The 27,018-nt window shown below is 35.3% G+C and overlaps 1 protein-coding gene across 1 annotated transcript in view; it reads left to right on the forward strand.

The window, feature by feature from the left end:
* The window catches only part of ATP9B (ATPase phospholipid transporting 9B (putative)), a 154,761-nt gene that overhangs the window by 44,606 nt on the left and 83,137 nt on the right, over positions 1-27,018 (forward strand). Inside the window, exons 7-9 of the mRNA XM_040056904.1 lie at positions 4,775-4,826; positions 17,122-17,216; positions 25,806-26,045. Coding sequence (XP_039912838.1) covers positions 4,775-4,826; positions 17,122-17,216; positions 25,806-26,045 — 387 coding nt within the window. The remainder of the gene's footprint in view (positions 1-4,774; positions 4,827-17,121; positions 17,217-25,805; positions 26,046-27,018) is intronic.

A 27,018-nucleotide genomic window follows, 5' to 3' on the forward strand; every position in this document is an offset into this window, starting at 1 on the left:
TTCCTGCCCACTTCCAACTTATGAAAAACCTGATAATAAAACAAGACGTCAGTTTTAAATACTTTAAAGACAAATCAGTCTCTAGCTTTCCCTACATGGTAGGATACATTCAGGTACATTTATGCAGAAAAGGTTCCATTATTTTATAGGAAAGAAAAATGAGCAAGAGAGAACACAAAAGAAAGCAAAACAAATATGTGTTTTTTATATTAAAAGGAGAAAATATTCACATGGCTAATTTGATCACAGTCTATAACTTTTTTATTGGAGGGCAGAGGGGGAGGATTTACTGATCACCCTCTGGTGATCAGCAATAGGATACAAGGAAATGGAATCACAAGGGCATGCAGTACAAGAAGGAATGGCTTTAAATTGAAAATAGATTAGATAGTAGCCAGAAATTCTTCCCTGTGAGGGTGGTGAGACACTGGAACAGGTTGCCCAGAGAAGCTGTGGATTCCCTGTCCCTAGAAGTGTTAAAGGTCAGGCTGAATGGGGCTTTGAGAAACCTGGTCAAGTGAAAGGTGTTCCTGCCCATGGCAGAGGTTTGGAACAAGATGATATTTAAGGTCTCTTCCAACCCAAACCATTCTATGATTCTATGAATGAAGCTGTGTTAGGGGAAGTTCTGAGAAAAGGCTTGTCACTGAGAGGCTGGACAGTCACTGGAACAGGATTCCCAGAGAAGTGGTCATGGCACCAAACCTGTTTAAGTTCAAGGACTGTCTGCATATTGCTCTTAGTCAAATGGTTTAGTCATAGATAGTCCTTAAAGCAGCAGGGAGTTGGATTCTGTGATCCTTATGGATCCCTTCCAACTTCAGATATGCCATGATTCTGCAGTTTTGTCAGGCATAAAATATCTGAATCTTGGATACTCTGCGCCAGGCAAGTTTCATTTACTCCATATGAATATGTCCTCTGTGGAAGTTGGTAGTAACTTGTAGATACCTCCTTTATATTACCTGAACTTCTATTTAATTCAGTATTAGATCATTTGACTGTTATTTTTGTAAAATTTTTGGATGTTGGTGGAGTGTTTTAGCTTGTTTACAAGTAACTGGAAGTTTGTAGGCATGAAGTCAGTAACCTGAGACTTGAGTAATGGATTTATGTCAGAGCTGGCAGGGGAGCTGCAAAAATGTATAGCTAATCTATATTAAGACTGGATACCTCTTTAATCGTTATTGTCATTTAAGGACAGAATTCTTTAATTTGAAGTTGTCTTTTCCTTTTTCTCTTTTTTTTCCTTCTAAGAGGTGCTAAATAATATAGGGGTTTTTTCTGCATTTTTTTTCAAATTTGAATGAGATTTCCTAGTTGAACCTGAGTTCATGGTACATAATAAATCACTACATCTTTAATTATTAGCTCTTATAAGGCAAGATTAAAAAAAAAATGCTGTACTAGTTACAGATGAACAGCCTCTTCAAGGTGAATACTGTTGGCATACAAGCAAGTTAATTTTATTTGTAAGAGCATTATCATAGGTTGGCACAATTTTGTTTTCTAGATATAGAGAAATGTAAAATGTTTTTCCCTGCCCTAACCGTGGCATGGGTTGGGGCGGGGGGGGGAGGACAAGGACCTATCAAAGAGCAGGCTGGGATACTGGCAGCTAAGTTGACCAATGAGAAGTCTCAGCGTAACTTTGGAAGGAACATTTAAAACTGATCTGCTGCTGACCACCCACTCTTCTTGCTTCGGTGATTGGCCATGAGGTAACATTGTGGTTGGGGCCAGGCCCGGGGCCGGGTTGGGCTCTGCTGGCCCTCTGGCTGGCCGGCCGGGCCTGGCCGGGCTTTCAGAAGTGCTGCCTGCATGGAGAGCGGGGGGGAGCCCCCCATTGCCAGCTGGGCCAGACCTGGCCAGGCTTCTGAGAACTGCTGTCCGCATGCAGCGCAGGGGAGGCCCAGGTCAGGCCCTTCTGCCTCTGGGCAGCTGGGCCGGGCCTTGCCGAGCCCTCTGAGAACTGCTGCCCACATGAGAGCAGCTCGGGTGAAGCCTTTTTACAGCTTAGTGATAGCTCCGAGCTGGTCCGCCCTAAATAAGACTGAGGGGTGGAAAAAAGGACATTTGCCAGTTTCTTCTGCCAGCCCAGCGCATGCACGTGGCCTTTGCAAGCCCGGGCAAAATGTAACCCTTTCTTAGCAACACAGAACTTTTAAAGCACAATTCTTCCTCGAGAGAAAAAGAAAGAAGAAAACAGAAGATACATGGAACAGACACTGCATGAAGTCAGTTAGATGAGAATTGAAAGAACTAATAATACTGGAATAGGATTGAAGAAGACATTTTTGACTGGACTTTTCTAAGGTAAATTATGAAGAAATGAACTGTTCTTTGCAGCATCTTAGTATTATTTGGGTAGAATGTTATTCTAATCAAAATTAAGGACTGGTGTAATAGAGATGTATTTGGGAACTTTGAAACCTCCACTCCTGGGTCAAAAAGGAGGTCTCAGCCCTTTGAGACAAAGATAATTTTAGATCAGAAGAAGTATTCGTAAATAATACCCCAGATACACTGAAGAAGCTCTGCGGATAGAACATCACAGTCTGCAAAACTCCGGGTGGCAGCAGATGTGTGTCAGAGAGCTTTGGACTGTTTTGTCTTACAGCAAACATCTTCATAAAAAGATCTTAGAAGGACTCTTCTCCTAAGTAATGAGTAGTTATATCTAAATGGTGAAACTGGCTGAAAACCCTAAGTTGTGTTTTTCTGTGTTGTTCAATAAGAAAGTTAATAGTTCGTAAGAGGAAAGAAGCGTGTTTTTGAAGTTTCATTCTGTTTTAGGGTTTTTTTCCAGCTTTCTTTTTTCCTATTCTTTTAGTGTGTGTTAATAAAACTGTTTTTTGTTCATTTTTAAGCTTAAGTGTGCTTTGTTTGTTTTTCTCCTAATCTCTACCTCCTGTCACTGAGACATGCAAAGCAGCCACACGCAGACAAGAGGTTTTGCAGAGCAGAGGTTCCTCCAGTCCGGCCTAAAAGCTGAAACCAGGCGGAGAGAGAGAGCCTCTTTGTTTTATTTCTTACTTTTTCTACATTTGTGGGTCTAGCAGAAGATTGGCTTTTAGAGTTTTCACTTCTCAAGCCAACTGGCCAGACTAGCCGTCAGTTACAATTGTTTTCAGGTTAGAAACATGCAAACAAAGGACAGAGAATGAAAAACAAAGGATTTGTTTATGTTACATCTGTGGGAAAAAGGTAGAACTGCTCTTAATATTGTACAGTAATTAAAAAGATCTGACTCCATTTATGAAAATCAAAAAGGCTATTAAAAACTCAGAAAAACCAGGGTAACACCCTGCCACAAAAATATTAACACTAAAACCGCTACATTAATTGGTGTTTCCGCCCGGTTATTATTAAGTTGAAACCATTACAAGCATAAAGAGTTAAAATGGGAAATGCTACAAATCAGGAAATATTAATGGATGAAGATGCATCATTTTAAGTTATACAGAGGGTTTTTTGCTACCTATGTAGAACTTTAGTAAACTAAAATATGCATCTATTTTTTAATGTTTCCCAGCTTTCTCATTTTTCAAGCTTCATCTTTTCTTATGGTAGGAACCCTTTCTATAACCCTTTATGGTCCCTCTTTACTGAACTTCCCATAGAGAATACAGTTGCAATTACTTCCAGTCCCATTTATAAACTGGTGTTGCTGAGAGTATGTTACAAGGAGTAGTGAGGAGTACCCATCTCCCAGAGACTCAGAGTTTACATCATCTTATTTTGAGAGCTAAGCCCATATAACACATAGTCTGGCAGTTGACTCTGGCAGATCTCTTCAGATCACTCTATTCCAAATGGCACTGTTGTGGTCACATGCTGTTCTTTGGAAAGTTTCTTTGGATTAATGGAAAACCTTGCTTTTTTCCTTTCCAGTCCTGTGTCTTGCAGGTTTTGATATGTTGGTTATTTTTGCTTCCTACGGTGTTTCATTCCTAAATGCTGTGTTGGCCATGTCTAACTGCTGCTGGTAGATACCTTGGGAACAAGTGGAGAGAGAGCTGAGGATTTGAGTACTCATGTAGCAGATATCATGTGTGTGGGAGGCTGATATTATTGTTCATTTTGTGTAATTTCTGAAAGCTTAGATTGGCCTTTTTATGATCAATAAATAATTGAAAACTTTGTACAGACAATTCTGTGCTGGAAAGGGAAATGGTACATCTGACTGTGCATATGATTCTAGGTCTTATATAGTGAGGAGGAAATTCTGTTCATTTTACATGTGTGGAACAGGAAAATGCAGTTCCCAAATTTGCTATTTCCCCTATGTGTGTTTGTGTGTGTTGGAAGAGGGAAGAATGTTTGATATACATAATATTTGCAACTTGAGTACCAAGACAGATATTTTTAATATAACTATTTTTTTCCTATTACGTCTGTTGTCAGAGATGTGAACTGAACTGAATGTCAGAGTTTGGTTCAGTGAAACTATGCTTTAAGATATTTTGATTACTTATTTATATACTTGAAGTACTGTTTTCAGTCAAGAAAATGTTAATCTGTTCCTCAGGTATTTATGATTCACTTATAAAGAACATCTGAAAGGATTAAGTGTTGTTTGCTTATGGTATAATTTTTCGAAAATATTGATTTCTGAATTGCAAATGCTGAATGTAAAGTACTCTGAGAAATCCTATTTTAATTGAGTTTCAATCCAAGTGTGACCTTTTGGTAATAGATCTTACTGGACTTCAGATTGAAATTCACTTTTTTCCTACTTACAAAAAATATACCTTTTCTTTTCTTCTCTCAGAATCAACGAATCCCATCTGACATGGTGTTTCTTAGAACCTCAGAAAAAACAGGTATGTTTTGACAATTTACAGCTGGTGGTTGTGGTAAAATTTTTGATTGTACATTGTGGCCGGTTTGAAATTATTAAATAGATTGATGGAGCTCTACCTTCATCAGATTAATGGGAGAGAGTATATACATGACAAACACATCATGCTTGGACTGTGAACCAGGAGTAATCTTACTGTGAGTGTGAGACTTCTCAGATGTTTTTTCTCTACATGGATGGTTTTTATGAGCTGTTTTAACAAAAGGTTTAAATATTAAAAATGCTAAAAATATTTAGCAAATATATATATATAAGATTGTACTTGATTAGTGTGATTTGACATTTTTTTATATTATTCACAACTGATCATTGTCTTGCAATATACATTTAAATGTTGTCTGATTGTGTTTCAGTTATGAAATTAAAAAGAACTCAAATCTGGACCTACTAATACGTGTTTAAAATAACTATTATTGGAAAAAATCATTACATTGATCTGAACTCCCGAAATAACTTTTTTTGGCTTTTTACTCCAAAATAATACTGCCATTTTGGTCAGTCAAAAAAAAAAAAAAAAAAAGCCAAAAAACCAGGAATTTTCTTGCACAAGAGAAAGAAAAGTGCTGCTTGTTAGCTCTATTTCTCTTCACATGGTGAGAGCTGAGTACTCTAAAATCTTTGAGAAACAAATACCTCCTTTATAGGAGCCCTATAAATTATAGCTGTTTTGTAAAGTTTAGAAGTTACTACTGGACGCCCCTATGTATAACTCAAATGAGTTTTCCTCCTTTATATTACCATTCCTCTTCGGATCCTGAAGAACTGTCTGGTATTTGTCAGACAGCACTAAATTTTACAAAGCTAATAGCTGTGACATTGGTAAGCCCTGTATTAGTGGCACATAGTATTTCACTGTGGCACTGGAGTTCTATCATATATTTCAGATAAAAGCCTAAATTTGCAGAGATCATTTGCAAGAGAAGACAAAAATATTTCTGATAGCCTACAGAACTCTAGTAGAGCTATATATTTGCTCAAAGAAGAAATTACTGTATAGTTCCTGTGTCTTGTTAGTGCTGATTACATGCAGTGATAATCTATAACTGGCCTGGAGTGACAAAGTCTTCTAGTGGTCTTATAATAAGCTTCATTTTTGTTAACCACCCTCTGGTTCAGGATGCAGGGGCTTTTCTTTTTATTCTCTCTCAGAACTATAATCTATTAAGAATCCTAATTTTCTTTTAACAAGCAACAAGTTAACTAGTTTTATTAGTGTTGTCCTTCTTTAAAAACAAAACAAGTAAACAAAACCACACAAAAATAATTTCTTAAACTTCAAGCATATGGCAGTAATTGTTTTTTGACTAAAGAGTGAACACTTAACATCTGTAATTGTTTCTTCTGATGTTGCACTTTTGACTGATGTATGCTTTAATTTATAGTTGAAACTTTTAAGTACTTTGTGAAATAGTTTTTGCATGGTTTTATCTTCTATATGTAATTTATCTTCTGTGTAATAAAGCAGTTTTATTTTAACTATAAATCTATAAAGAGTAAAGTGGAGCATTTGAACTAATCTCAAAATACAAACCTCCCTGGGTGAAGTAACAATTTTCCAGCTTCAATATTTACATTATATATTAATGCAGTCTGCAGCACTGCACTATCCTACATTATCACTCAAAAAATAAGCAATATGAGTTATAAATGGGCAGTTTAAAAAGTTCATCCAGAAACTCACTCCCCAATGCACTTTTACAGTTTTCTAGGATACTTTTAACTTTGCATAGCAGAAGCCGAATTCTGCCATATCAAACTTATTTTGATAAAAACTAATTTCTTATTAGATGTATTTTTCACTTTCTTTGCATTGTTTTTTAGGTAGAATGATCTCTTCAAAGATCTGATATAATAACTTGATGTCAATTGTGTGCCTGTATCTAATTTCTAAGATTCCTATGTTTATTAATCAGACTTTGCCTGAAGTTATAATCTAAAGGCTCATATTGGTGGGACTTTCTTTTGTATTCATGTGACAGTCTGTAACATTCGTATTCCTCTCTTTCATGGATGGAGGCAACTGGTGTGGACTTTGCAAAACACTGTACCCCACTACAGCTGTAGAATGGAAGCAGTAGGGAAATGGAAAATAATTTAAAAATTCTTGCAGTCCTTTGTGGAGAAACTTTAATTCTTTGCAAGATAGTGTGAGTTGCACAGTTGCTACAGTCGGTATTTTTCAGGTCTGTTACATTGTTCTAGTGCTTGCTTGTCAGCCCATTTCTCCAGCCTGTCAAGGTCCCCCCAGACATTTCCTATTGTATAGATCAGTGTTTTTAATTCCACTTATGAAACTATTTTGAAATGTTATATTTACTCAGGCATAAAATACTAGTTGCAAACATGTTCATACTTTTCAGAATTGTAACAAAAAGAGTAATCTCTCTTGCCATTAAAATTTGTAGTTAAGAGTTTTCAGGATTCTTGTAATTACTTTAACAATGGTATAAGTAAAATGTGGGAATAAAACAGGAAAATAATTTTTATTTTGAGGCTTTGTAGCAATTAATTTCTGAAGCAATATCACTCTCAGATGTGATTTTTATTTTAAATGCAAACCATTTAACTGACATAAAAACTGCAATGCAAGTACAGGCGTATAATCATTCATACAAGTTAACTTTCTGTTGGAAGGAGCTGTGAGTTAACCAGTAAAGGCGTATTCCAGAGTCCCATCTCAAACAAAGTCTGTTCATTAAGGAAGTTTTTTTGGAAATTATGAGTTCTTTAGCATTTCTATACAAAAAGGGAGCCTTGTGCCACTAAATACATTTTACTTGTTTAAAATATCTAGTTTTGTAGGTCTTAAAAAGCAGATGTTAGTAGAACATTTATGTTAAGAAATGAAACTCCAAACTCACTGCAAGGAAGACTATAATAAGGGTGATGCTAGTACTATCTGTTTATTCTGGACAGTTAAGAGTATGTGTTCTACAAATAACTTAATTGTCTGGGCCCCAGCCTGTTCTGCAACTTCAGATACTTAAAATCAAACCAGAGGAGAAAATGTCAGTTTGGAATTCTGTTGTGCAGCTGATGTCACTTTTTATTTCTTCACAAAACCAACTACTGCAGAATAAGGCTGAAGTAGTTGCATTTGTCACACATTCTGGAATTTTCTATTATGTTTAGAAAACAAGTGTTGTCAAACCTACCTAAACTATGTAAACTAAAATGCTTTGAAAATCTATTGCTGTAGAGAATGATAAATGACTAGAGTTAAGTTTTGCACATACGGCCAGATAAAAGTTTATCTTCAGGGCATGAGTAGCTGCCAACAATCTGTCTAAACTACTTTATTCTGTTTCTCTACTTCAATTCCTGTTCTGTTTTTAGCATTTGATATAACTCAGGCTTGAAATGTTTTGGTATCTGCTTTAAGCCACTGAGTACTAGTGATTTGATGGGATCAGCTACTTGTTTAAGATGTAGTCAGATAGTATGAGTGTTATGTGGTGGAAGGAGGTGGTCTCAGCAGGCATTAGGCTCCCAGTAATATTCTACTCTTTCTATAGAACTTAGGCAGTAAAATATTATTAGAAGACATGAATATATACAATTTCCTAATTATTTTCTTTTTTTTTCTGTGCAGACTTGTCTGACTACTACAATCCATGTGTTTCATCAGATTTGCAGCAAAATAAGCATTAAGAAATATTTAAATATTTAACTATTTTTTCTGTGTTTAAAAAATTTACTAGTAGGAGTTGAGAAAATTATGTGTAAGGAGACTGTGTGTTATGTTAGGCATAAATTAGCCTGTTCCTATTTGCCAGTGATAATGCATTTTCCCAGAAATTTGAGTGGATTTGGTGGCTTGGCTTGAATAGCAATGTGAATGTCCCGAAATCCCAAACAATTCCCCAGTTTGGGAAATAATGTAGAGAAACTGCAGGTGAGAATCGTGAAAGCAGATCCCAGAGGCAGGGCAAGTCAAGCGAAAAAATATGTGTATATTAAGAACTGATAGACTTGTTGGTATGTTGTCAAAAGCTTTGAAAATAAAACAAAATAATTTAAAAAAAAAAAAAAAAAAAAAAACAAACAAAAAAAAACCACAACAAAAAAACACCACCAAAATTACTCTTGCAAAAGTAGGGTTCAAGAATTCCTTGTGTAGAAGTTTATAATATGTTGTCTGTAAAGTATCTGTAAAGTCCAGTGTTAAATCTTCGTAGCTGGGTCTGTTGTTTCTTCCCAGTTAGCAAACAGTAAAGAAAAATTTGCTTTTCCCGGCTAAATGATAACTAAAAAATTTGTCCTCTTGTTTTTCGTATGCCTATTGTAGCCTGATGGCTTTGCCAACTCCTTTGACTTATACTTTTCTGTGTTTAAGCTTTATGATGTATCAAAGCGTTTATTACTGCTCCCCCTAATTTAGTTAATGGAATGTCCTTCAAGTTGATTATTACTGCTGCTGCTGAGATCTTGGAAGCAAAACACGTTCTCAGTGGATACTGGTATATTTGGCCATATGCTTTTCTCAGCCTCCTCTGTGAGCTCTGCTTTCATCAAAAGAGGAAATGTTCCTTAAGTCTTCCATAAGCACCATTATTTGAGATGTATATATATTTTTTGTATTACTGGTCTTCAGAAATACATAAGTGCATTAGGGAGGTTGATGGGGACAGTGCTGCCAGAGGTCTCAGATCATGGAGCTGTTTTGCTAGTATTCATACTTTATCTGAAAAGTGAGAATTTTTTCAGTGTTCTCAACATGGTCTATGGCAGACTTTTTGATTTAATTATTACTCTGAGGATGTAAATAATCTTTTTTCTGTATCACTGGGTGTCTGCAAAAAGAGATTGTTGGTATGCATCAGAAGAATAATGGAGCAAAGTGGTGCATCAAATCCTATTAAATGGAAAAGATTAATGTTTTTGAGTATCCTGTATATCTCAAAATAATACAAATCAGTAAGATATCACTTGAGAATGTGAGTATGAATGTAGACTTTTTTTTTTTTAAATTGGAACACTTTTTGCTATATCTGACAATTCCGTAGTGTTTTAATGGAGATAAAAATTCCTAAAGCATACTGAATCAATACCGCAATTAAAAAAAATGCAATGTGATCAAGCTTGGATTAAAAAATATCTGAGTTCTTGTCAATAAGGAACTGTGATGAGTTTAGGGGTATCATATTGACTGTGTATTAATACATGGTATCCTATAAGACCATCAGCTGATTGTTTAGAATGTAAATGAAGCTGTTCATGGATCCAGTGACTGATGGATTAAATTCCAATTAATCAATTGCTTCATTGGTTTCTTAATTCAGATCAAATATCTCAAGTACACACAGTTCTTCCCTCATCTTAAGATAAATGAATGCTTTTAAACTAATTTAATCAGTCTTCTATAAATGTGCATCATCTGGAATGGTGATGTAGCTTAAATGTTTAGGATGTTTCAGGTGTCCTGCGGTTTTGTTCCTCCTTAGATGCCATCTTAATTGAAAGCTTCTCATTAGAGAAGTAAATGAAACTCTGTACTCCAATATGTAATCTTGGTGCTGCTATTCACCTTGTCATCAGTTTAAAATTTTCATGTACATAGTCATTTAAGTAATATAAATGATTTAAAAATTAAGTTGTTTGTAAATGATCAGGTATTAAGTGTGCAAAGTCAAAATCTGTTTTTCTTTTGCTGGGTACATTCTAGTAACTCATCTCTTTCAATTTTTTTCACTTAAAGCAGGAGGGCTGGTAATATTGCCAGAAAATATAAAGCTGTTATGAAACTCCAGTTCCACATGCCATTTCCCACTGACCCATCAATTAATTCATCAGCACTTGACACAAGCTCTTCACTCTGACACTTATACCAGTTGATCTTAATTTGATTGCCGTTAAAACCTTTCTTTCCTGACAACTGTTGTCAATTATACAAAATAAAATCAAGTATTCATAAGTAGGCTGTAATAGGATATAGGCAGGCAGATTTAATAATTCAGTTTTGCTGAGGCTTGAAAGGCATTAGTTGTAGCTGCTGTTCTCATTTGTAAAAAATTCATTGGATGCAGCTTTTGGAGAGAGAAGGCAGACATAATTTTATTTATTTAGATTTGACAGAGAGGAACCCAGACATGTAGTGATAATTTAGTGTTATCTCTGTGTAAGAATAACTGACAGGAATTCTTATCAGTTACATGTTATAGCAAGTAAATGTAATTTACTTTTATGAGATATATATATAGAGATATATATATATATATATACTAATTTAAATGCACATATTCTAGGGTTGCTTTTTGACAATATCTGTAATGGACTGTGAAATTCAACCCTGCATTTATGCAGAAAAAACAATACCTTTTCAAGACCGGGGTGCCTGGTCTTTATTATGCTTATAAAATATGCATGTTCCTGTACTTCTGCTATATACAACTAAATTATAGTTGCTTCCCTTCTTCCTTATACTATAACATTACAATGTGTGCTGTGGCATATTTGAGTTATACCTATAAGTTTACTTTCGTGCTTATTGGCAAGTCAACTTTTTAAGCTTGCCCATAGTTGGCAAAAAATTTGCAAGCAGAAAGCTGTTAACTTCAATGTTGTTTTTTTTTTTTGAGAGGACATTAAATACAGTTTTCAGAACTCTGTGTTGATTCACTTCTTATACACTATTCTTTACTGTGTACACTGATATTTGTAACAAATACCATGTGTGGGTTGACTGGTAAGGCTCTGTGGATTTGAAGGTACTTGTGAAATCTAAAAATACAAATATTTAAAAAAATAATTTCACTTGTAAAATGCTGATTAAATAGGTGTAGTCAAAGACAGGATCTACTCTAAGTTACTGCTCAAAGCAAGAGTAGAAAAAGTGAAGGATAGAAGTGGGGAGCTCCTTTTATAATGTCATTTACTTTGTCACTTTTTAATGCTAGACAGATTAGGTTATTCCTAAACAGGTTTTTTTCCCCTGAATTGAGAATCCTCTTGTGTCTCATCTCATGAATTAAAATTGACCCTTCTTCCAGGCCAGGAGTTGGGAAATGAAAGTTAAGTTTGGATATAGGACAAGTTGGATAGTTTAGTTTGTTATGTCAAGAAAATTATCATATTTTTTCATTTTGCTATTTATCAAGAAACATGGCCAGTCCTGGAAAGCAAGTATGAGCATATTTTATCTTTAAGTATTAGCGTATTTTCCAACCATCTCTTTGTAAAAACCAAGCCAGTAGACTTCATGATCAAGAAGGAAGTAGGGAGGAAGCTCTGTCTTTTTATCATGCCACTCCACCTAAACTTTTTGCTTGCCTTTTTCAGATTTTGATTTGCATGTAATTTCCATGAATCAGTGCATGCATTTTGAGGTATTAGGATTCAATTATGCAGTTTAGGATTATTCAAGAGTATTACTGCCTAACATAGAACATTAGGTCATGCTTTTATAACTGGTAGGATATTCCATGTCTGTCTGGTTATTTAAAGACACTGTTAGGCTACTGAGAAAAGTATACAGCAGAACAGTCTTTGCCTAAACCACCTCTGAAAGAAAAATGTCTGTGATAGGCAGGAATGTATGTCGTCTAACACAAGAGATGCTACAAATAACACACAGTTTTGATTCTGCAGCAAACTAAATCAGCATCTCTAGGGCAGTTCCAATTTTCTTTCCAGACATATTTCAAATATTGTATCTCAATGTAATTAAGATAACATTTTTTTTTTTAAATTATGGCTTTCCATTAAAATCAGGTGATGCAATTTTACATAGAATTAATTATTTTCCTTTTGTGAAGTAATTGCTCCTGGTCTGTCAATACCGCTATTTTGTGTTTCTTGTGTTAAGTACACTTTCTATAAAAACTGCCTGTCAAACAGGCTGAATATTAAGCTAATTGTTTTAAGGAAAATTTATCCATCTTTCTGCTTAACAGAAACAACATTTCCAAATCAAATAAAATAGGAAGAAATAATTTAATTAATGCACAGCAAATTTTCTTTTGAGTGACTTTCTTAATAAATCCTAGAAGACAGAATACATCTAAGAAAATATGTAACATCCCAAGTAATAGCTTGATTTCAGAAGCCTATTTTAAAAACTGTATTTAATATTCTGTAGTATGTATATAAAAATAAAATGGAAGTGCTCGATAGTAGCACAAGTTCATGTACGTTACTATAATTTCAGGAATTAAAAGATATCCACATAAAGAAATCAATACATAAAATATGATTACCAAGTTTGGTAGTATAAAAACTGGATTAGGCTATCTGGTGATGATGCATAGTATTAATTAAGAGAAAGCTTATGATATAAATGTTTTACTCGATTAAGAAGCTTTCCTTTCTGGTTTGGGAAAGAATTTTTTTTTTTTTCCTCTCCTGTACATTTCTTTAAGGTGAAAATATAACCAGCTTTTTCAAAGGATGACCTGTATTTATTTTGAGAATTTTTGTTCAGGGCCGTTTTCTTCAGGATTCATAGAGACAGGTAGGTAACTGATGCATGTGCACATGTACACCATTCCCAGAAGCATGTGATGTGTACATGTCCTTCAGGTGTGTTTTGGTTGAAGCCTAAGTCCAGCACACACTAAGTAGAATTGTTCCTGCTTACTCTGTATTAACAATTCTGTTGTTTGGCAAATCTTTGCCAGGGTTAGTGCCCTAGATTAGTGCCATCATAGGTGAACTTTCAAAACACCATAAAAGCTATGAAAGTAAACATTACTTTTCTTCAATATTCTATTAACACACAAAATAGCTTTAAAAATATATTGTTATCCATAATATCTCAGAAAACATAAGTAAGAAGTCTGTTAATAATTATCAAAGTATAATTATCAATGTATCCTTATAATGTGAAGTTGCATAGTTATTTGAAGTTCTTAAAATTGTTTTCATCCTTTGCATTGAGGTGCAGTTTTCCCATGGAAAAACAACCTTATGGTACATTCTGAACAGAACTCAAATAACTGAGCTGTTGCTAAATCACCAAAACAGAATTGTAGTCCCAGGACTTTTCTAAGCATTCAAATTTGAAGTTTCAACTGAAGCAGTTTCAAAAATCAGTTTAGTTGCTACTTGGGCAGCACCTCGCATACACTTGCTCTACATTGATTTCTACCTGTCTTCAGCTGATTAGTCTAAATGAATATTACATACTTGTAAATTAGTTTAAATGTGCTCATGGAGTTTGCAGCACTTTTGATAAATGATTAAGCAATTTAGATGCTGTGTAATTCCTTGAATCAACCTTAAATTCTAATTCAGATAATTCCAAAGTTTTCACTTGAATGATAGAAGTAAATCAGATGTTCACAATGTACAACTTTGTCTACTAATTTTGAACAACTGCATACTTATGGGAAATGAGCATCTGAGTACTTTACTGTATAAAGTAAAAGTTCTAAATTTGTGCATTCTCCTTTTTATGTAGCCTTATGAAAAAATCTCATGTTCAGTGTGTAATTAAATATTTCTCTTTTAGTTTTTTCTTTTTGTAAACAGCTACTTTTGATTGGTAAATATTTTAAATACTTAATGGCATTTCCTTTAATGCCTCCTTTTTTAAAGCAGCACAAACTTTAAAAAATTACATTCTTTGTGTGCTGTAAAATAACTGTCAGATTCAAGAGTTATTTTTGTATTCAGAAGGAATAGCAACTCTTGACATCGATAGATGATTTTTGCCAGAATTTTTTTTTTTTTCCTGGCAAGTCATATTCAGGTTAAAAATGTAAGCCTTTTATAACTGTCCTAAAGCATTCTGCTGAAGTATGTAACACAACAAATTTTTGGTGAGTTTTTTGGTTTAAATTTTTTGATTGGGGGAGGAAGGTGCAATGTTTCCAAGCATTTTAAAATGGAAAAGTGAAATTTTTTTTTTTTTCAAGAGACTTTGATTTTTTTAAAAGTTTTATGTACTGCTAACTCAAATACCTCCCAAAGGTAAAGTACATGTGACTCCCACGCAATACACAGTGGGGAATTTTAAGTTTTACAAACAATCAAGGAGTTTGGTAGGGTTGAATAGTTGTTTTTGTACTTTCTAATTACATATTTAATCTTCTGTGTTTTTAGCTTAGTTACACCATAGAGAATAGTTAAAATGACTTAGTCAAATCTACTGCAATATTTGAGGTGGAGAAGAGGATTGTATTGTTTCAGTTTTGCTTTTGTGATCACTATTGAAAGCTGACTTGGCAGAAGGCAGTCCCTTTTTTCTGGATAAAAGGGAAACAGGCTATGAGATAAGTTATTGATGAAATTAACTGCTGAAGTGAAGAGGAAATGCAGCTGGCCAATACATGTCATAGTGTGAGCTCTATTAAATGAATATATGTGCAGTCAACCATTCACAGCAGCCACACTGGTCTTGAACTGCATTGATCTATAGTATAATTCTAAATGAAGTTGATGCAAGAGAGCAACCATTGACAGCAAGGGTAAAGAGAACCATGAAATGTCTTGTACAGGAAAAATATGGTGCAGAGGGGGCTCATCTATGCCATGGACAGAAAGTGCAGTGAGACCATGGTGTTTCTAGCTGTTCCTAGGTACTTCAGACTTCATTAAAATGCAATGGCAGTCACTGACTCTTGAAAAAGTGCTTTATAGTATTTTATTCTTAGAAGAGAATCCATAAGTAATTCTGTTAAGAATCTAAAGCCAACTTTTCAAGAACTTCAGACACAGCTTTGCAGGCTTGCATCTCCGAGCTTTGGGTGAAATTTTGCTGTGATAATATTTTTTGAGAGCTGTGTATATTAATATTTAAAGATTTGTTTATTTACAATGCACTTAATATAAATAGAGCTGTTACATGAAAGTTTGCAAGATTCCTTCTAGTCTGTTGTGCAAAACCTTTAAGTCAGGTTTGGTTTCAGGTGGCTTCTCTCTCAAGCATGTCCTTTCAGGCGGATAGCTTATCAAACTGCTTGATTTGCAGGCTTTCATGGATAAAACATTGAGTTCTATTAGACTTTACTTACACCAAGGTCCATGTGTCCTATAGAATCATCTCTCTCTTAATTTATGTTCACTGGTAGGTACCCTTTCTTGGCATACTGCCTTGACACATTCTAGCAGACTCTCTTCTTGTCTGTAATAAGACTCAAATCTGGATAAACTCCTTTGCAGTATTTTCTTTCACTTATTTGCTACCTCATCACTTCTAGGGGTAAAACTACTCTGTTAGTTTTTTATTGGATTGGTTGAATACAGACAGAAATATGTGTGTGTTTATATACATGTTTGTTCGTTAAAATTTATGAATAACTTGTAAAATCTATTCTTTGCACACCCATAGCACCCAGTAACAATAGTGTATACATTTATTTAGCTGTAATATAAAGGAAATTGTAATTGCTACTTCAGGAATATTTAAGGCATCTCTAGTATAGCAATTGTGACGAGTGTTGCTAAAATTTTACCACCTTTTAAAAAGGCTTCAAGCTTGATGGAATGGCAGTTAATTTAGTATGTTTTAATAGATTTGCAGTGTTTGTGTGTGGTCTTTTTTTGAATCTTACATTAGTAATGTATATATTACTCCAGACTTGACGATATCCATCAAACTAGTTATGGGGGTGAGGGTGGGCTCTGCAGTGGTCTCAGTTTTCTGTTTCTTCAATACTAACCTTCTGTCTGTACAGCACACTGATTATCTTCAGTGTATCTTGAGTTTCCCTCATATCTTAAGTACTTTGCATGTGTTGACAGGTTTCTTTAGTCTTGGATTGCTGGTAGTTGCAGATGATTCAAAAATACTTCTTTTAAGTATAATACATTCAGATCCACGTTGTTTTGAATGCTGTCCATGTTAAGGAGTTATTTAAAATCTTTTTTCAGAGAAGCCAGGAGACAATAAGCAATGAAAGTTTGTGATGTCATACCAGCATGGAGAAAAAAACTTGCAGTATTCTGTTGTGTTAGAATTGTTCAAGTGACAGAATTGCATGAAGAAATAAAATTAAACCTTTTTCAACTCCAGCTGAAGTTGTATCTCTTGATGATAATGGTTGAAAATCTGTTTAGAAACTTTGAAGAAACATGTAAAATAGAAGTTAACTCCCTTTATAAACAGACATATTGTTAATTTTATTGGAAAAAATGGTGCAGTTGTGTGATATCTAAAGCCTTTATGAGCAGACATTCCAAAATAAAAATCCTTTTATATGTTGCACATTTATTTTAAAATGGTTGTAAATTGTGTTGTTTTCACTCTTCTATATGTTTTAACCCAAACTGATTTTTTGAAATTAAATAACAGTTTATTGTCTCTTTGTAACTTCAAGGTTCATGTTTCATTCGAACTGACCAGCTGGATGGGGAAACAGACTGGAAACTGAAGGTTGCTGTCAGTTGCACACAAAGATTGCCGGCTTTGGGGGTAAGCATTCTGTTTGCGTTTAATTTATCTTCTGTGTGTGCATTTATATCTGTTAACCAAAAGACTTACAGTTACTGTAAGTGTTGAAAATTACCTGTTACTGGAACCTTAATTTATACAAAAAATAAGACACAGATAGTCCACTAGATGCTGAACAAGAAGTTGGTTACACAAATATTCCTGGTTTTGCATTGAGAAGAAACTGAGTCAGAAATGGATTTTTATCTTTCAACCTAGTTGAAATAATCCCATTGTTTTCTGCACGGAGATTCACACTCTCCAGAATCAAGTCACCGTTACAGTGTTTTCAACCAAGCGTTAGACTACAAGTGCAAATTACTCTTGTCTCAGGAACCATTGTTTTCATTACTTACTTGTGAGCTTGGGAGACAATAGTCTGCTCCTGGAAGGTGAGGTGCTTTTTGTTGTCAACATTCTTTCTGGTCTGACTAAGTGCAATGTGCAGGTTCTTGCAAGCAAGGCTCTGTAAGAGTGGGTATTTTTTTTGGAGTGCGTACATGTGTTGTGTCAAGAGAAAGTCTAAAATCATGAAAAGGGACACAGGCGTGTGTGTGTTCATGTATATGTGCACACCCAATATAGACACATACCTGCAAAAGCAAATGTAAAATTGTATAAACATCTCCTTTACAAAAAGCTGAATTGTTTCCCTTGTACTGGAAAAGCTTTCTGTTGTAACAGTTGGCTTAGGAGACCTCCTTTAAAAACATAATCAAGTGACAAGCTTATGGAAATTTACCTCTACAGAATTTCTGGTGTTTTGACACTAAATCTTTTGGTGTTTTATTAAAGGTAAATATACCTTAAGAAGACTGTTTATATTCCATTGCAATAACAAAAGTATTAGATTATCTGCCGGATCTTAGCAGGACTTTTGCAGTTAAATGTCCTGAAATAGAGTTGCTGCCACAGTCATACTAGAAAAAAGTAGAGGTCTATTCCTATGTTCATATCTTCTGACTAGTGGCTTCACAAATGACAGCAGAAGCATTGCAACTGAAATTTAGAGGATTGAGAACAAGGTTTGGAACTAAATTGGGTCATACCAGACAGAGATGCCAAGTCAGGCTTCAAGTCATGAGTTCTGGTACAAGAACAGACTTTAACAAATATTCTGTAACCTGCAGTTGGATTTAGTATTTGTAATAATGCTTCTCCTGTAGGTTTTACCATTTTATCAAGGCCTTCTCTTGTTTTCTCATTAAAAGAAAATCGCATCCAAATTTGGGACACATGCAATGTATTTGACTAGAATACAGTCTTCTATCTTGCTTTTTCTTTTTGGAAACATCAGACTGCAGTTGCAAATAGAGTGCAAAGCACTGCCTCAGAGTTTTATTTGTTGGTCATAATTTTGATATTCTGAACTTAAAAATTTAGTGTACTGAGGCTGATAAAATCAAGTTACAATGCAAAGGCTTCTCTGCGTTATCCTCCGGAAAAGAAAAAAAGCCTTCTGCATTACCTTTTTTTTTTCCCTAAAAAATCCATATCCATGTTTAAAGTTTTTCTACTCTTGTTAGGAAGGAAACCTGAAACTACCTTTATAGCTTTCATGTTAGGTGGAGCATGAAATTTTTGTATTGTAATTTTTATTTTACACTCTTTGTTTAAAAAAAAAAAAACAATTATCGATAGACTTGATAAATAAAACATTAGACATCTATGGAGATAATGCAAAATTACAATTAAATCTGTGCAGTATGGTTTGGAGAACTAAATGATTGTATTTTTTTAGACTAGTAAATCAGAAGTGATTGAAGTTGGGATGTCTGTATTTGAATGGTGGGACATGCAGCCTCATCTTCCTGCAGATGTGAAGGTTTGCTTCAGGTTGTTATAGAAGATGCATAGCCAATTTAATATAAAGTAATTTTATTTCGCCATTAAAAGAAACAATCTGAGACAGCCACAATAAAAGAGACAACCTCGATCTCGGGTTATCGAAGTTGGGTGAATGCAGGGAAGGCCACAAATGAACTTAACTTCCCTGTTCACGATCTCCTAGGTTGAGGGAGCAGTTTTTATACCGTTCTTCTTCCCTGAGGCAATTTTATTTTTAGTTTGTGTCTGCTGCACATATTCATGTATTTTCTTTCTCTTGCCGCTTGGTTTGGAATGCTTTTACCGGCAGAATGGAGGGCTTGAATTGGTTTCCAAGAAATCAGCATTGGGATGCTGATAGCGACATCTCCAGGTTTCCCACTTCTAGATTTGTATCATGTGTTAATCGCTGGAGAAGACAGCGGACCCTCCCTTGATGGATGAGGCATCTCCTGTCGGCCAGTCCTTTTCTGTCGTTAATTTGGACTTTGCCCCGCAATCTTCTGGAACTTCTACAGTTGCAAATTAGTTTTGGCAGCCAGAAATGTCCCCACAGTTTTTGGAAACCCTAGCTTGTAACACAGTTTTTAGGTTATAACATATAACACACTTGAAACACGAATTTATTTCAAAACATATATGACAAGGTGGTAGTTGTTTTGGGTGTGAAGGGCAGGGGGAGACAAGATATGGCCAAGAAATTATTTGTGCATCTTGGAGACAATATAGAGGAGTCAGCTGTACTGCGTATTAGCCATTTCTGCCTTAGTTGTTTCCACTTAGGGCTATTAACCTCTGTCTAACTGATACGGGCTTCTTGCAAGATCTTTATACTCTCTCTCTTGAGCTGTGGGTGATAACCTGACTTGTATTGTAAGTGTGGTTAATCAGGAGCTACTTTGACTTAACACACCTTTCCTGGCTACCAGCAGCATATGAAAGCCACAAGCAGTTGATGGATGTGCCTCTGCCCTTTCTCCCACCACGCAGATATTGGTGCTTACGAGTTGCTAGACAAGGCTTTGTCTGCATAAGCTGATATTTCATCCTGAAGTAACTGACCCTGGGTGTAATAATTCCTGCCAACTAAACTAAAATACTTCCAAATTTTTGTACTATGGGTTTTTGTCAGACCACTTAAACTTGGTGGTTCTTCATTGAGCTCATTTTAAATCACTGCTCCCACCAAGTCTTAGTCTGTTTGCAGTGCTCATATATCTGCTTCGCTCCTAAGCTCCTTCTTGTCTATGATTTGGTTTGGTGGAGTGGTAGCCTAATGCACCCAAGTGTGAATGGTTTTTAAGGGATTCTCATATCCATCACAAAAAATTATGCTCAGTGCCCATCACAGAATACTATCTTCATTCCTGTGAAAAACCACATTGGTAATTCTTAGATTTCTGCAAAGACACTTTTACCTTTACTCAAATGACAGTGATATGCAGGAGTGTCAGTAATATAAAGAAGCTCTATGGATAGACAACTTCAGAGATTGGTATGGAGGTGTAAGCAAGCTATGAATATCAAACTAACAAAAAATAGCATTATGAAATTATTTTATTTTCAACTTAATTTTCATGCTTTGTAATAGAGTCATAAGCTGTATTTGTATGTGGGCCCTAGAGGAAGTCAAAGTGCAGTTTCCGGAATTGTTTCTTTATAGTTACACAGTTAAATTCCTTTCCTGTACAAAATGCCAGGTGGGTGGTGCAGCAACCTGTGCAGCTGCTGTGTATGGCAGTGCAGCCCGAGTGCCAGCGTGTGCCCGGAGCAGCCGTGGGGCACTTGGGGCTCCTGCCACACCTGCTCCAAACCCAGCCCTGAGGGCTGTGGGGCCCAGGCTGCCCATGCTGCCCGCCATGTCCCGGCCCTCCAGCTCACTGTGGGAGTTCGGCAAGGCAGCACAGTCCTCTACTCTCAAGGTTAAATCCCTGTGGGCATGTGATAAGCCAGCATCCTGCCGCTTCTCCCAGCCAGAGCCCATGCCAACCAGGGCAGCAGGGTGCAGTTCTTTCAGCTTTGTCGTCTCTGCCAATGGGCTGACATTTGAGGGTGTTACCGGATAGGTCACATTATTCCAGCCAGCCTCTGCCCACAGTGGCCTCCAGAGCCTTATCACACATCCCTGCCACAGTGCCTTCTCCATGTGTTTGTGATGTGCTTTCAAAGCTGAGACTTACATTTCACACTTCCATATTGAAATATATTTTTAATAATTAAAAAATATAATTTATGCAAGTTGAGCATAAAATAGACTATGAACAGTTAGCTCTGGTGTTGGATAGAATAAACTCTCCATAATTGTCCAAAATATGATTTCTTTAGTTGTAAAAACATAGTCATTAAGGTTGGAAATGACCTCTAAGATTGTTGAATCCAGTGGACAGCTTCACTGTGTTCACCACTAAACTGTGTACCCAAGTGCCACATCCCCGTGCCTTTTGAACACTTCCAGGGATGGTGATTGTGCCGCATCCCTAGTCTGATCCAATGCCTAACCAGCCTTTCTGTGAAGAAAGCTTTTCTAAGATCCGATCTAAACCTCCCCTGGAGCAGCAATTTGGGGCCTTTTCTCTGCTCCTGTCACTTGTTACCTGGAAGAAGAGACCGACCCCCACCTTGCTGCAACCTCCTTTCAAGTAGGAGAGTATCTTGTATTGGCATGAGCTACCAGCCGTGTCACCAGAGCAGCACTGTAATCCTACCCACTGTGACACCCAGAACAAACAACCTGCAGACCTTCAGAGCCTTTCTTAAAGAGCAGATGACACCACCAAGACGATCGGTACAGATTTTGTTGTCTTTCTAGAGCACTTAATGTGATCAGAGAATTAAAATTTCAGCAGGTCACTTAATGATGACTGAGCAGCAAATATGGTCACACCTAGATTAGGTTTCTTGCAGTTTCATAATTATAGGTAGGACAGTTCTGGCTATACATGAGTTCTGGGGCATTCTTCTCTAGCTTGTGTGATCAGCTGTATTTATTAACAGCAGTGAGGTCACTGTAATTTTCAATAAATGGTGACTTGCTGATTTATATCAGAAGATCCATATGGCAGTAAACAATACCATTTATATTTAATTAGTTTTATTGAACCAAAGGCAATTTTATTTGCAATGAACTACATGTTATGATTAAGAATGTATTTTAATGATCTTTAAGTAAGGTGAACAAATGTTGCCCTTGACCTAATAGAGGAGATTTTTCTGTGTTATTGATAACTGTGGTGATTCTTAATTGTGAAATGCAAAGGAGAACATTTTCATTATTGTACCATCACAAAGTCATTTTTTGACTTGCAGTGTAGAAAAATTAAATGCATTCTTCTCAATTATTATTTTTAAGTATGAGATAATTAAATGCATAATTTTTTTGAGAAAGACTCATCTGCTGTTATATAACAATATTTTTTTACTTGAGAATCAAGTCTTTCATGTAGTTTTTTTAATCTATAATTGTTACAATCCCCACCCAAACATATTTTTTGTTTTGAGCAAGAAAATAACTGAGGTCATTTGCCCCTACTGAATCCTAAAAGTGATGTAATTTTAGATGTAGAATACCGTTTCCATTGAAGGTATCAGTATTTGGCTTCAGTGAATCAGCAGTTCAATGTATTAGTAGGTAAATAAGTCTTTACTGAAGCTGAGTTTCACAAATCCCCGATTAGTTAAATCATTAATAAAAAGTAGTTGCCTTTTCTAAAAATTATAGAATCAAATCCTTTGTTTAAGGTAATTTCCCTTTCCCCTGCTTTTATATAAGGGAGAGCTATGGCATAACCTAACAAGGTATTTTTTTCTTGCCTGGTAAGCAGAAATTGTATTTACATGTACTGTTGCTTACAAATCTTGATGTCTACTGTTAAAAGTCACCCTCACAATTTCTTTCAAGACATTGAGAGGAGAAATGCACAGCTTCCATACTGGAAAAGCAGCACTTGGTGAAGAAACATCTTTGTGTTGCAGTAACCTTTGCTGGTTGTTGAATGGAGTTAATAGGAAATTTGTCTTCTGTAACTGTATCATTCTTCAATTTTTTTTCTTTCTTTAACTTGTATTATAAAACTACCGTATTTTATTAGCCTGAGAATAGTGTACAGTTAGAGTACAGAACACTTGGTATAGAAGATAAGAATCTTTTAACTCCTTTCTTTACTCTAATAATGAAAAAAATACTTCAGAAATCTACTGAGCACAAGTAATATGCTTTTATGTCTTTTTGCCACTCATAAATGAAATTCCAGTGGGGTAACACCCTAGATTTCCGCCAGAGCATAGTTTTTTTAAATTTTACAAAAAAATCCTATGCACTTCTGGAATACTATGCCAGTTGTAGCTTGTGGCATTTCAGAGTAATGCCAGTAACGTGCAGATCTCAGTTTTTCACGAAAATAAGTAAATTTGTTTCATATTTGAAATTCAAAAAGGAAAAAAAGGAAAACACAAATTTAGGTGTTAAATCAGAAATACAAAAAGGGATCTGAAACAAAAAGACACTGAAGCAGTATGGTAGAGAGAAATTTTTACATTTGAAATGTAACAAAGGAGAAGATGACAGTTGAAGAAAAGAGAAAGATTAGAAACAAGGAAAATAAATTACTGTACAAATGCCAACTCACTTTAAAAGGTGGATATTTCTACTTTCTTTTACTTTAATTTTGACTCCCACTAAGGCATTCTTTGAAAAGAGAGAATTTGACATATTTCACTAGCAGTTTTTATTGTGTATGTGAGCATGTGTGTGGTATTAGTTTTCTTCTGTGTTATCCACTACTGAGGGACTCTTTATTTTTCTTTGCATAATAAAGCACATAATAGCTTAGATTAGCTAAATTGTAGGTGATAACAGATTGGAGAGAAGTGAATGATGAAGATATAGGACACCACATGTGTATTAGTTTCATATGAATTATTTCTCGTGAAGCCGTTGAAAGTAGGTTGGAAGAACAAGGGCACAATGACTGAACTTCGTGTGATAAACTTCAATAAATATCTAGTGGTTTAAGATAAAGATAAGTTGTGAGATTCAGTTTTCATATTTCATTCATGTTTTAAAAAGTATATGAAATATAAAGTGTGTGTGTTTTTTGCAAGCTATGAGAAATTTCTTGTCTGCAGAATATAAATACAATTCATTATTTATAGAGCTACACATTTTTAAACTAAAGTCAAACATATTTCATAAATGTACATTAGATTTTAAGAAAACATTCATTTTGATAAGAAAAAGCAAAAATATAGTGATATTCATCAATCATTGTATCAGAGAAACTAAAGGATATAAATATGTTCGGATTTAAGACATTAACCTGGGTAGACAATTGCATCTATAGTTAATTTTTGTACTGTTCAAATTTTGTAGCATTCTTACATTCAAAATTATGGGAAAAAAATAATGGTCTACTTTTAAAAGTAGCATTTGAGCCAAGGTGTGGTTATATTTCCATGAAAGAGGCTGTAAAATTAACTCTGCACATTCTAGCTAACATGAGCAGGGTATTGTACCCATGTATTTTGGTCCCCAGAGATGGTATTTGATTAGCCTTTTGCAAGATTCATCTAGTAGTAAGGGATGGAGATAACCCGAATAATTAGATGGCACACAGAGTGGGAAGATGTACTACCTTGCATTTGATCAGAGGTTAGAATTCTTAGATCGACTGGGACTTGGTATCAAGCATCTGCTCCTTTCCAGAGTAGAAATTGGATTGTTGTGTGTCCATGCATAAATGCTCAGCTCCTTTTGAAATCCCTTTGCTGCTATTGGTCCTGACCATCATACGATCACCAAAAAGTTTCCTTCTGTGATTGGAAAATTCCTTTGTATCAGGGTTTTAGTCTGTAGTATTTTTTCTGTGGAAGGTGGATGCTTTAGAACAATTATTTGATGAAATAATTGTTTCAGAATTTTAAGGTCCCCCCTGGGCCTCTAGAGACAGCTCTTAAAATCTAACAAATCATCAGACTGATCAGATGGGTTTTTTCTTTTGTTTATACTATACTGCCATCTATTTGTAGGGTTTGCTACTGTACTGTCTTAGGAGTTTCCTATTAGTTTTAGGGTAGGAAGATTCATGGATTGTTCCCTATCATGAGTAGTGGTACCACATGTATTAGACCAAATTTTATCAGGCTAGTTTTGATGTATCCCTGAATTTAAGCATTTGAGTGATCCTCTTGATGTAGTCAGGCTTTCCTGAAGCTGATAGGGTTTTCTCATGGCGTTTTCACAGAGGTTGTAGAGCATTCAGGAGAACTCAAATCCATTTCATTGTTTCCTCTTTTGCTCAGTTGGCTTTGTCCATGCTGGAAAAGTATCTTTTTCCCCAGTTTCATTAAAAAAAACCTAACCAACAAGTAAAACAACCCTTCTTCCTCCCTCACTTTATTTTGAAAAGGACAAATATCTGGAAAATATTTTAAGATTACACAATTAATAATTAAAATGTGACTGTTAAAAGAAAATAAATTAGATAAAATATCTAAATCATATTGTAAAATGTATAACAATTTAGTGTTTGAACTATAAATGCATTTAGGATATCAGCTTGAAACTGATTCCTCTATAGCAAGATGTAATGGAAAAAATTGCCATGTTTCTTTAATTGGATAAAAGTTGTGTGAGCTTAGTTCGGGGTGGGTTGGTTGGGGTCATAAACTGGAATCTTTACCAGGTCTTTAAAATACATGATTATATTTAAGTTTAAATAGTAGTAAGGACATTATTCTGTTTTACAGGATCTCTTTTCAATCAATGCTTATGTTTATGCTCAGAAGCCACAGCTGGATATCCACAGTTTTGAGGGCACCTTCACACGGGTAAGCAGTCCACGTAAATACACGTTCTACTTTCCTCTTGAATACCTCAGTCCTACAGGAAGTGTCGACATTGTATCAGATATTTCCATGTCTTTTTTTCCTATCTTCCTGCCATGCAATACCTCATATAGGAGTAATGAAACATGTATTGCAGAAAACTAATGCATAAAGAATAACTGAAAAAATCAGAATTGGAGAGTTGAATATTTGTTGGTTGACATCACTTTAATCTTTTTATGTGAAACTCTTTGTGAACAGTATACTTTGTTTCTATGCATCTGACATATTCATATATGTCAAAAACAGACAAGTTGAATAATAACAGTAGCCTGAGAGAATGCATCTGCTAGTTCATGTGCTATAAAAGTGTGCCTTGTTTAACAGTATTTCTGCTGTACTTCCAAAGTTCTGTTTTCTCGAAAAGTAAAAATAAAACTGAAAGCTGCTTATGGGGACTTTTTATTGACTCTCTTCTCCAGAGATAATTATATTCAAAACTGATTATGAAAATTACAATGCAGTAATATTTATGACTTGTTTCTGTTTTTTCAAAAGGTGGCCAGCTAAAGTTGAACCTTTAAAGCAGTGGGTAGTAATTACTTTTTTTTTTTTTTTAATAGATTTACAGTTTGGTAGGAGTATGTTAGCAGATGTAGTGATTGTTCTGTTAATTTTAGCCAAACTCAGTGGTGTTAGACTCATTCCTCTTGATGGTTTGTTTCTAAAATAATTTGAGAGAATTAACTGCTGAGGAGGTCAAGGGAAGGGGATTTTTTGCCCGTGACTCAAATAGGTAATAGATTTTGTTCTGTAATTGGAATTCCAGTTCACAATTGTAAATACACTGATGAATGAGATATTGCAGTTGCTGGCTCTCGAAGACCAATTTATACCCGTTACATAGTCCATGCCGCCTACAAAGTAAATTTTATTTGTTCAAACCTTCTAAGGCAGTAAGCAACAGTATTTACTTAAACATTGTATTGACCAATTGTCCAAATGAAACTTCTGTTAACAGCTGTAAATTCATATTATTCCTCTCAGTGGCTAAGTGTGTACTTTCCTACATATATATTGAACTCTTTGGAATCTTTTTAACAGCTCTGGTATAAGTAATTGAGACATGGGGAAG

The sequence above is a fragment of the Hirundo rustica genome, chromosome 1, assembly GCF_015227805.2.
Source record: "Hirundo rustica isolate bHirRus1 chromosome 1, bHirRus1.pri.v3, whole genome shotgun sequence".
Classification (NCBI taxonomy): Eukaryota; Metazoa; Chordata; class Aves; order Passeriformes; family Hirundinidae; genus Hirundo; species Hirundo rustica.